The 12,696-nt window shown below is 38.2% G+C and overlaps 1 protein-coding gene across 1 annotated transcript in view; it reads left to right on the forward strand.

Annotated features, from left to right (window-relative positions):
• The window catches only part of LPCAT1 (lysophosphatidylcholine acyltransferase 1), a 67,200-nt gene that overhangs the window by 40,849 nt on the left and 13,655 nt on the right, over positions 1 to 12,696 (forward strand). Inside the window, 3 exon segments of the mRNA XM_063398471.1 lie at positions 2,000 to 2,125; positions 7,749 to 7,902; positions 8,781 to 8,879. Coding sequence (XP_063254541.1) covers positions 2,000 to 2,125; positions 7,749 to 7,902; positions 8,781 to 8,879 — 379 coding nt within the window.

Here is a 12,696-nt window from a genome sequence, read left to right on the forward strand (position 1 = left end):
GGATAATCAAAAGAGGGGAATAGGAAGTAATCTCAACTGCCTGGAAAAACTCTGCTTCTTTCATCCACTCCTTTTTCTTCTCATGAGGAAATTTGATTTTGTCTTGTAAAATACCAGTGATTTCATCCTGTATAATACAACACTATACTGAATACTGTAAATCAGAAGTCTTGACATGCTCACAATACCTAATCTCAAAGTCAGGTTGAACTTGGAAATGGGTTTAAATCCCCACAGCATGGAGGAGTTCTTCATCTGTATTTTACACATTTGTTGCTATGTTAACCATAAGTCTCTGGGGTGAGGTATCATAAGAATCCTGTCCTTTTCGTTAAGGGGGTTTACTGATTTACAAATACTGCTGAGACACTTCATAGGAGGAGTGGATTGATGAAACAAGAACAGATCAAGCAGAGAAAATTTTGGAGGAACTGGATTTAGTTATTTAGATGACCAGTATGACACAATATAATCTTCAACGCTCTGCCTTTGAGATGATTTTTCTATGTACATAAATCATTTGGTTTAGTTGTCTTTGTCCTTTTGTTCCTTTCTCTTTGTTGTTCCTTTTTAGGAAGGGGGAGGCTATTCTGCCAAGATCACTACTTTCTAATTCCTTGTTTTGTGCATAAATAGCTTAAAAATACTATCTGTTTTTTATCATATTTGGTACTCTTGAACTTGAATATTTATTAGTGAGATGTTCTTCCTGAATGTTTCTCTTTCTCAGCCTTAAAGAGAAGAGAGACCCTGATCAGTACCTTGAAGGTTTAGTGCATGTCCTATATATCAGAATTGCTGAAGTTTGATAATTAGTTGGTGGCTTATGTTATTTACCTTGGTGCTCAAAGGCCTTGGAATGAAATTCTGAGGAGGAGACTGTTTGACAGAAATTGTTTGTGTAAGAGGTAACTGCCGTTACAGATCAAACTATTTATAATAAAGCACAGAACTGAATGCAGAGCATTCATCAAAACCAGAAATAGTGTGGTGGGCCTCAGGGTTTTGCATCCATCTTGCCATTAGTATGAAATGAAAATTATGAAAAAGATGGTTAGCAGTAAGGAACACAAACTGTAGTTGAAAAGAATGAAGGTAAGTAAATAAAAAAGATTTGTGAAGATTTTCTCAAATTAGAAAAGGCATGAAGGCAATAATGCTCCTTACTACCATAAGTAAAACCAAGTATAATAAAAATGTGGTAGATCAGTAGCTTATATGGAGCTGTGTTGGCTTTCTAAACTGTATCTTATGTTTGTATGCTGAATTCTTAAAGGCCTCTTTCACACCACACTGTCTTTCTCTCAACTTTGCTACAGCAAATGCAGGCCAACCTTAATACCAGGATTTCCATCAATTATCTTTTGGTGCTCCAGTTAGTACAGAGCATAGAGTTAGAAGTGAAGCAAAAAACAGTACTGAATTAATTGGTGTATAAAGGCTTGGGAGTATTTTTTTTTCTACCTTTCTTATGTCATACATTTGAAAATAACTTGTTTGCTTAGAGTTTAACTCTACTTGTTTTTATATGTTTTGTTCTAGCTGTTCTTTATTGAGAAATATTATCTTTTGTATAATGGTAATATTAGCTGTAATAGGTAATAGCCATTCTGCTCAGGTGAATGCACTGATACATTAATAAATCAATAAAAATATTTGACACAGTTGTCAATAAATATATATTTGTGTTCTAAATTAAGAATTTTGAAACCCTAATTATTCACTTATATGAAATTTATGTCTATAGAAGTCTATGCACTGCCTAATTTTTGCCTTGTGTTCTTGCGTATTTTCATAGATTCAGTCAAAGCAGATGCTCTGCAATGGCTCGAGTACCATATTTCATTCTCTATGTAAACTAACTTTTATGTGCTCTCCCTTATAGTTTTTTAGAATAGAGAGCATAATTGTTAAAAGATTTCTTGCTGTGAAAAAAGTGATTTTTCTGGTCAGTTTTCTTAGAGTGTCTTGTTTATAGTGTTTCTTTGGTTTATTCAAGGGCGTTGGGAGTTTCAGTGACAGACTACACATTTGAAGACTGTCAGCTGGCTTTGGCTGAAGGACAGCTTCGTCTACCTTCAGATACATGTCTTCTAGAATTTGCAAAGCTTGTGAGAAGCCTTGGGTGAGCATATGCAATGTTTATATGTAAGGTGCATCTTTATTATATATCCATGTTTATATTTTCCCATCATGTAACAATAGTGCATTTATGAGTATATATGGAATGTTGTCATCATACAATCAGGGTAACACCAGGATAAAACTGAAACAGTACTGCACTTCACTTGCAAGCAGCACCCCTGAATCCTAATGAGTAGAGTAGGTTGTAAAGCTCTTATTTTCCATCTGATGAGTGAGCAGAGTGAGTCTGAAGTGTTCATTCCTGAGCTAGAAGACACTTTCTGAAGAAGATCAGGAATATTGTGGGATTCCTAATATTTGATACAGTTAAGAGTCAATTGCCTTTTCCTGTGTCATCTGTGGAGGGGAAAAAAAGTGCTGCCAGTAGCAATCTTGTGACTGGATTAACCTTGTTATAGTGAGGACAGAGGATCACCCTTTCCCAGGAAGGACAGGGTGGTGGTTGATCTTTTGAGCAGGTCGCTGTCAGATGGACTTTCTAATGCAGCTGTAGGTCAGTGCATGCAGCATGGGTCCTCTCTTCTTCCTTCCCACAGTGCCATTTCCTGCTGGCTTTACCTTTCAAAAAAGCTTCAGGAAACCTGAAAAATCCACGTAAACCAAACAGTAGAACTTGCTGCTGTTTTGCAATTTTTTTCCTGCTTTTTCAGTGATATTATTGAGCAACCATGGGCTAAATGGATGGCCTCATCCTATTGACTCTCAGTATGCAAACACCCTTTTCCATTTTCTTGTCTCATCACCCAAAAGTACAGAGCGTAGTTTAATGTCTCCACTGTGTATTTCATTTCCTTTCACTAATTTTTCCTTCATCTTCAGCTTGTGTACGTAAATGAAAATAAAGAAGAAAAAGCTCTGTTGGAGAATGAGGAACGTAGGACAGTGCACATCATTAATTCAGATGACAAGCATATATTAATTTATTGTCAGGACTTCCATCTGAGAAACTTCTGTTAGGATAGGAGAGATGTCTAAGGGAAAAGAAAGATTCTCACTTTGTTTAGAAGGCTCTGAATTTACAGTACTGAGGAAGAAAAACAAGCAAAACAAAACAAACCAGCCACCCACATCTCTTATTATGCAGTTGATAATCCCGGGATTCAGTTTAATCCTCTTGTTAAGTTGTCTGGCTTCTGTCTGCTCAGTTTAAAGCTGTTCTTTCAAATTATGCTTTTCTAGGGTTTTGTTCTGGCCTCTGATACAGTTACATGCATTTGTGAGTGAGGTTCTCTGCCACTCAGAAGTTCTCTTTCTGGTATGAGCAATGAATCATTGGTGAAATATAATCCTCTCTGAATTTGGGCATGTGCCAATAAGAAGGATATTATGCTGGTATTTTTCTGGCACAATTGGATGAAGATTGTAATATGACTTCTCTCTAATACACGTTTGATAATAATGTAGTCATTTTCCTGTTTATTCAAAGGTTTTGAGGCCAGGGAGGCATTAAGATCATCCACTAACATCCCTAAATAACTGGAACAGTAAATTTTATCCAATGGATTTTTCATCCAGTCTTAATACTTGTTTTTGAGCAATGATGTATTTTCACAGTAATGTCCAGTTTTAAGATTCCTACAGTAAGGCAAGTTCAGAATTCTTTTGGTTTAGATTTTTTGAAATCAACTTACACCTCAGTTTGCTATACTGAAGTTAATTCTGTGCACATTGTGTCAACAACCGATCATTATCGTTGTCTGTCAAATTTGCTTAGCATGTGCTCAGCTGGATAGGATCCAATCCAGAATCCATGCAGGCACAGCACTGAGTTCTCATGCTGCATCTAAGGAAGAGCTTAAGCTCTGTTAACAGAGCTGTACAGCTGGCTTCTACCAAAGTCTGTGATAAAATGACTCTATCAATGAGATCAATTGATCATAGACTTACCCTCTCAAATTGTGCATTCATTACTCCTCAAGGAGTCATGTTTCTCTTCAGTCTGATAATTTATGTCTGACCAACAACCTAACTGCAAAACTATGTACAGTCTGCGTTATAGCTTTCATATTTCTTTCATGCATCGTAAATCCTCTGTTTCATTTGATGATTTATTCTATAATTAATTACTCCACTATTTAAAATGAATCTCTGTTTTTACTTGAACTGGATCTATTGCCATTTTCTGGACATTGAATCTTGTTTGGATTTTGTGCCTTACTAAAGACTTCTTTGGATATCTTCTTCAGGAAGTGTTAATACAGTTAATCAAGTCTAGTCTCTGTCTTTCTGTGAGATACTTCTTATAAGCTGCCTTAGGGTAGTTGCCTGCAAGAAGATCCTTGAGTTCTGATTTGAAGTGATTTGCTCCTATTGTTTCAAGATTCTGTTTGTTCTAATTCCTCCTATTTCCTCATCAAGCTGACCATGAGGATCCTTTAAGTCACTGCAGCTGTAGGCTACCAAGATCTGCAAGGACCTCAGGCCTGGTGCCTGTCTATTCTTGCTCAGCAGCCTCTACCATCCAGACTACAATGCAGACTTCTGCTCTCCATGTGTGCCTGAAATGGTGCTCCAGACTGTAGGTAGAATTTTGTGTCCCCAGAGTAACAAACCCTCACAGCTACATACTTGTGCTGTGACTTCAGAATGCTCAGCGGTCATCTGTAACAAGGAAAAAAAAACTCTGGAGGATGTTTGCCATCTGCATTTGTGATAAAAGCAATGCTCTCCACTACAGGAGGTGATCATGGATCAGGCATGACAGCAAATACTAACCATGGTAGTAGCCCCTGCTTTTGTCGATCAAGGCAGGGTGTGCCAAAAGTATTCAAGAAGATCAGTTTCGCAGTTTTTCAGTGCTCTGTGATGGTAAGAAATTGCACAGAAGTTTGTCAGCAGATATAAAACTGAATGTATTGTGGTTTTCTGGCTTAGGGCATGTTTCTCTGTTCTTGCAGTTTACAGTAGCTAGCTACAAGATCCAGCTGTTCTTCCAGCTCTCTGAGATGCTAGAAGGTTTTTGGCAGGTTCCCAGCATGCAAGAAAGCTTATTTTCAAATAGTCAAATATAGCTAAAACTAGCTTACTTGCTAAAAATAGTGATAATTATGCTGTAAAATATTTTACCTTCAGGGATCTGGTTTTCTTTGTGAAGTCTGCTGTGAAGAATTTAATGTTCAGAGCTGTTAATCTTGAAAAATGTCCTTTCCATCTTCATGGACTCAGGAATACTTCTTGTTCTCTTTAGCATGCACTGACCTAAAAAAATGAAGCAAAACACAACAACAAATAATTTTATATATCAGAAAGTCTAGATTCTGCATGGAAACTCTTAAGCCAACAAGCATGATTTCATGAGGGAAGACATTTGCTGTTGGCTTTCTATAATTTCTGGCCTCCATTGGGATAAAAGTAACAATTGTGAAGGAATTGAGACATTCAAACTTTTTCATAGTGGTTCAGAACCTATTATGAGACTTGTACTTCAGTGTAGCAGCATATGGTCATCAACATATTAATTACTTTCTGGTTTTGAAGGGCTAGAGGGAAGTTAGCCCACCTTGGATTACCAGAAGTACAATGCAGTCATACACAGGTTGAAGCAGTTTGCCTCCCTGATTTACATACTGCTTTTGAGATTGCCTCACATCTCTTCCTGTGTTTACAAAACATAAACCACAAGATGCCTGTAAGATTCGTGGTGAGCTGTGTTACTTCCCATACAAGATTTTGCCTTCAAGCTTCTGTAGCTTTTCAGACTTAACTACTGGTGAAGAGGAGATCTTGCAAGTCTTGAGTGCTACTCACCAAATTATTGCTCCCTCAGTTCCAGAAGGTGAATTTTGAGACAATTCATTGCAAACAAAATCTCTCTGATTTAGAGACAAATGTTACACTGCATATTCTGCGTCAGTGGGGGTTTATCTCAAGGGAGGATTTAGATGCCAGCTGTCCTTGTGCTACAGATAAAATCCATTTCAGTTACTACTCTGGGGTGTATTATCTGCAGACACTTCTTGCATGTAATCCCGCATGTGAGAAGATGAGTTCTGTGTGCATCTCAAATCCTCTGTGGAATTTTTTTTTATTGTTCCTTCTACTTCTCTACTTGATCATGGAAAAGGAATGTTTGCAGAAGGGTGTCTCATTCCATACTGTCTAGGACTAAATCTTAAGATAGATGCATTAATGCTAGGATGGAGAACTTGTGAGTGTTCTGTAGGAACTGTAGGTTTCTGGAAGAATTCTTGCATGTTCAAGTCTTGTAACTCAGAAATACAGGTCTTGGCATGGTTTAGTCAGTACATATTGGTAAGTCAGTATGGTTTATGGCAGACAACATGGGAATTGTATTTTTACTTAAAAGTTGCCGTGTTTAGGAAGGGTCACTACAGCAAGCGATCAAGTTCTGGAGCTGATGTGTCAGATCGTCTTGCTATCAGAAATGCTCTTATCTTTTTTCAGAGGCTCCTCAGAATGCTGATATTAAGCATTTTATTCATTCTTGTTACTGAGAGGAAGCTGTTGAGAAGTCCCAGCTGCAGTCTGGGAACAGCTCTGGTGTCAGCTTCTGAGTTGTGTGAATAACTACCTTCCCTGTCTGCAGCAGCAAAACAGGCAACTGCAGAAGGACACTGTAGGAGACTTTACTGGCATCTTCTGTCTTCAGAGTGGAAAGATGCCCAAGTTTTACCCTAAATTAGTTCAGAGACCTGATCCAGATCTGCTTCGTGTAATTAGGGGGGAAAGCTACTTTTCTTTGCATCATACCTGCAGCACTATTTATTTTATTCATAGTAAGATTATTCAGTAAAGCTTTTTTGTTTGGGGTTTTTTTTTGTTTCTTTGTTTGTTTTTGCGTTTGTGGGGAGTTTTGTTTTTATTTTGGGGGGAGTTGGAGGGGTTTTTTTGGGTTTTGGTTGGGTTTTTTTAGCAAAGCCAAAACAGGAAGCTTGGCTTGGGCAAAAAACTTAACCAACAACCATGCAGTGGATATGTACCTAAGTATAAAGCTGTTCATTCATCAGTCAAAGTCTGGCTTTCCTTCAGGGAAGGACTGAGGAAATTCTGTACCTGTAGGAACTGCAAGAATTTTGTTTGGTTTACCTCACAATGGTGTCCAACTTAAGACTGAATGTGAAAAACGAGGACTGATTAACAGGATTAACAGCTTTATCACTATTACATAATCCCTGATTTTTTTTTTTTCTTTTTAGGTAAGATGCATCATGTCCTTCCTGTTCAGTGACATTAGTAAATTTGGAAACATAATTGGTTTATGTTACTGTCCTGCAATACAGTCATATTTGGGTGACCTAAATTCCACCTAGCCTCTCCATGCTTGGAATTTATTAGCTAGTTTTAGACTGTTTCTTCCTGTTGAACTGCTTACACATATGGCTTGTAATCAAGGTAGACTAAAGGACATGAGTTTGTCCAGGGTTTTTAAACCCTTCCAGTAATTCCTAGTACATTTGAGAACTAATGGGAGCTTTAAAATTGCAGAAATACATTATTTTATTACAAAGTTGTGTAATAATTCTTAATTCAAACTTTGTAATGCTTTACACTGTAATCATCCATTATTTCACTTGATATTTTGAAATATGTATTGTTAAAACTGGGTTGATTTTTAAAATGTGCAAAAATAATATGCCTTATAGGCTGAAGCCAGAAACACTTGAAGATGATCTTGATAAATATGCTGCAAGTGCCATGAAAATGAAGAGGGAAAAGGTCGATCTCAAAGAATTTTCAGCCTACTTGGAATTTCCAGTTTCTCAGACATTAGAAAGCATGTTTGCACTTTTTGATGAGGTAAGAAACAATATTAAGTTGAAAAATTTTACTACTTTTGGTAAACTCCACCTTAGCCTACTTCTGTTTCAGTTGAATTCACTGAGGTCTGATATCTGAGCACATCTACCATAAAATTTGCTTACTGCACTTCCCTTTCAGTGAGGTAAGGGTGCCTGTCATCAGCTAAATAAAGGATTCCTTCAGGTAGAACTTAAAAGGAGTATTAGCTGGGCAAAAACTATCTTTTTTTCTAGATGCAAAATATGAAGAGGAAGAAATGTAGGCTCAGACTAGACCTCCGCTGCTGCTCATTGCAGCTGAATGCAGTGTCTGTTAGCTGATATTTCATTTACCTTGTAAACAAATGACTTGTTCTTCTACAAGCCTGAAACCTGAAGGATCTTGGCAAATGAGCCAGTTTTTCGTTCCTCTGGCAATCAGCCAGAATGGGGAAATGACGATTATCTTTGTGTGGATGAGGTGCTGTCTGGACCAGGAGGTGGATATGTCCACAGTGTTCTCTCCTGGAGCAGATATCATGTATTCAGGACTTAAATTAGGGTTCCTTCTCCTGTGGTTCTCTGGTTTTAATTTCAGCCCAGCGATTCAGATGGTTTAATGGAAAAATCTTAAATATGCAAGTGAAGGGTGACAGTAGCAGCACTGTCTTCCAAGAATATTTAAACTGTGACTTTTGACTGACACTGTGAAAAGAATTTGCAGAGCTTTCACCCAGGTTCTTGTCCTTGTGTGATTTCATTTCAGTGAGACTGGTTTTTATTGTTGTGGCACATGTAACAATCTTTCTGAATAGTCTGCATTTTTAGCAACTGTTAGTTATTTATGAAAATTCTCAGACAAACTGCACTATTTTGAGGGGAGGTTTTCTTTCACAGAATGAAGATGGTGTAATTGACATTCGGGAATTTGTCATTGCTCTGTCAGTTGTCTGTAAGCCATCCAAAACTCTGGAAACAATTCAGATGGCATTTCAGGTAAGCTGCATTTTCTTGTTCTGTGTAGTTTACTTATTTTTAGAAATTATTAATACTGGCATTAGACTCAATAGAAGTTTCCACATCTCCTCTTAATACTTAAGTTCATTTTAAAACAATATTAGTGGAAAGTTAGATTAAGAGTTTGTGTTAATAGGGAATGCATTGCAAGTGTAAGTTATGTAAAATTATGGAAGCTTGCTGTTTGAAATTCTTTGTAGAACTCTGGTAGAATCCTTTTTAGCAAATAAAGTCTCAAACCTCAAGTCTTTGTATTAATTCCTCTAAACAAACAGTCTGTTGAGTTGTACTTACTACTCTTAGAATGTTTTAATCAAATCTAATTTTTCCAGTTAATAAAGTATTTTTTAAAATTTCCTACATGTTAATAGAGATTATTTTTATCTCCTTTTTTCTTCTTGTTAAAAATGTCTCCCCTCTTAGTCTTACCATGTATATGTGGTGATCCTGCAGTCTTTGTCCAAACTTGATGCTTCCCAGAAGTGCTCCTGATCTTGCTCTAGCCTCAGTGGTTTGTTGTAGCATCACCACAGATTGTTAATGCCAGCTTTTTGGGAAAGTAACAGCAGCAATGCTTAACCAATGGGTTTCTGACACCTTGATGTATTACTCTTCAATAATTTCTTTAATATTACTCTTTCAACATGCGAACTCTGCTGCATCCTGCATCATCTTTTCCCTTTGCCTTGAATTCACGTGGTCTTCAGCGTTACTGAAACTGAGGAACGCTGAGTCTTGATGCTGTTGTCACTAGTGAGTGCATGGGGCTCAGAGCATTGAATTGCAGGGTGCTACATTGCAGCCGTATTTTCTGTGCAGTTGTATTCAGGTTCTTCAGCATGACAACTTTACCTGTGTTTTGCTGAAGAGATGAGGCTCCTGTGAATGCTTAGTGTTCACATGTACTATTCTTACCCTTTGGCCAGAATCCAATAAATTTGGCAAAGGAAGAAGGAGCAAAAATATTTAGTTCCTACAAATATTGCAGGAAATCTGCCATTAGTAGCTGCTGTTATTTATTTCTGCTTCTGAGGGAAAACAGAAAGAAAGGTCTCTGTCCTGACTCAGTCCGTTTCAGCTATAAAACAGCATGGAAAATAGTCAGGTGCTGTTTGGTCAGCTCTGTGTCTTCAGATAAAATGAACAGATTTGAAGTAAATGTGAAGGGGACTACGGGGAAATATTTTTTTTTTAGTTTAGATGTCATGTTTCATAACGTACAATATAATTTTATCATTTGAGAGGAAAAAAAGCTCAGATTGGATGGTTATTTTCTTTCTGGAAACACTTGAAGTTAATTAAACTGTTTCTTAGGAAAATCTCTGTTCTTCATTATCTACTTCACTCTTCAACTCATAATACATAATTTTGAGTCACTTTGTTAATTACAAAATATAAAGTTAGCTGTAAAACTGCAAAGAAGCTTTATGCATGTATTAAGAAGGGGAAGTACTCAGCAAGGGGAAGCAGGTATGGCTCATTTTATCCTGCTAGTGATGATTGGAAGGGTTAAGTAGGAAAAGTCTCAAGCTGAGGAAATTTTGCTTATTCTAGGACTAAAAAAAAGAGATAATCTTTTTTTAGATTAAATGTTTTTTAATCCCTTCCTACCTCCTGTCCTGACTTCACATACAGTAAGATATTCACACAGCTTACCTGGAGCATTGAAGGACCTACCTAGTTCATGAGTGTATGACTTTGAACAGGTGCCGTCCTCTGCCATGTGCTACTTCTTTCAGAAAAAGTGCCACATTTCACATAGCTGCAAGTTTTCAAAGTTAAAGTGTTTAGCATATGACTGAAGAACTTCAAAAATGCTGTCATTATATGGAGTTGATACAAAACTGGAGAGAGCAGGAGATACATGTGAAAACTGTGCTGCCATTCAGTGAGACCTCCATAGGCTGGAGAGTTTGATGGGGAGAAACCCAGTGAGTTTCAACAAGGACCAGTGCAGGGTCCTGCACCTGGGGAGGAATAACCCCAAGTCCCAGCACAGGCTGGGGTCTGACAACTGGAGAGCAGCTCTGCAGAGAGGGGCCTGGGAGTCCTGGTGGGTGACAGGATGACAATGAGCCAGCAGTGCCCTGCTGGCGTGGAGGGCCAGTGGGATCTGGGGTGCTTTGGGAAGAGTGTGGCCAGTAGGGCAAGGGAGGGGATCCTGCCCCTCTACTCGGCCCTAGGGAGCCACCTCTGGAGTGCTGTGTCCAGTTCTGGGCTCCTCAGCACAAGAAAGACAAGGAGGTATGCAGAGGGTGCAGTGAAGGTCACAGAGATGATTTGGGGTCTGGAGCATTTCTCTAACAAGGAGAGACTGAGGGAGCTGGGGTTGTTTAGTCTGGACAAGAGGAGACTGAGAGTGGATTTCACTAGTGCTTGTACATACCTCAGAGGTGCGTGTCATGACAATCGTGCCAAACTCTTTTCAGTGGTTGCCCAATGGCAGAATGAGAAGCAATGGCCATAAACTAAATTACAAGAAGTTCCACTTCAAGATGAAGAAGAGCTTATTTATGTTGAGAGAGGCAGAGCACTGGAACAGGCTGCCCAGGGAGGTTGTGGAGCCTTCCTTTCTGGTGGCATTCCAAACACACCTGGATGCACTCCTGCGCACCCTGCTCAAAGTGACCCTGCTTTGGCAGGGGTTTGAACTAAGAGCAGCACTATGGTGGAAGTGCTGCACCTTCCCTTCCAAACTGCTAAAGAAACTAAAGGCTGTTATAAATCTTGTCATTATGGTGTTTATACTGTCAATCCAATATTACCTGACTACCTACTCTGTGAAAATGTAGCAGGTTTTGTTAAAGAAATGTCTTGTTCTTTGCCCTATTCCTATGAAACAGTGTGCAGGTTAGGTGCCAGGGGGCAAAAGGCAAGATTCCTGATTTGAGCACATGTTTTCTTCCATGGAACTTTAATATTTTTATTCCACTGAGGTGTGCTGTCGCTTGATAACAACTTCTGCTTGTATGAAAAATACATACTTATGCCTGTTTTGCTCAATGTCGTCAGTTCCCACCTTCTCAATTATGTAGAGAAATTAAAAGAAAGTTTCCAAAACAGCACTTTTTACATGATTTGATATTTTCAGTGTTGTCATGCTTAAAAAGGAAACAGAAGCGGTTTAAAAACTTTTATTTCCCTTTACATTTTACAGCCAAATTGAGTTACTTTAAGGAAGCTTAATGAAGCTGGTTTTGGTACAGATGTTTTGAAGTATTCAGGTCCATTTCTCAGGGTAAAAAACAGTACATATGCAAAGATGGAAAGAGATTATGAGCAATTATCTTAGTTATCAATCTGTCTGTAGTAAAGCTAACTCTGTGGGGTAGCTCTTTAGGATGTAAGATTATGCAAATGATTGTTTTCTAGAATAAATACTTGTAGAAAATTATATGCCTATCACTGATGTGTATGGGGTAGGATTCTCCTGATTAATACCATTTAGCTACAGGCATTTAATGCAAGCTGGATTTTGGTCAAAGGAATTTTGAGCTTTACACCTGACTGAGTGGAAATGGTATCTGATTTAGGCTGATCTAAATATATCTCCAAATATCACAGACTGTCTTGGAGTTTGGACACGTAGCTCAATGGACTGAATATTATTCTCAGTTATATGTTCGCAAAACATGTTGGTGTTTGCCAGTCTTGTTGCTGAATATCGTGGTAATTCCAGTGGTTAGGGGTGTAAACGTGGGATTTTTTTCTGATTATAGCAAGCTCTACTTTCTAGGCATACACAGGTGAACTGATGATGATACCTTTTACCCAGACTAATCTGAAATCCTTAATA

Source organism: Prinia subflava, chromosome 1 (genome assembly GCF_021018805.1).
Source record: "Prinia subflava isolate CZ2003 ecotype Zambia chromosome 1, Cam_Psub_1.2, whole genome shotgun sequence".
Classification (NCBI taxonomy): Eukaryota; Metazoa; Chordata; class Aves; order Passeriformes; family Cisticolidae; genus Prinia; species Prinia subflava.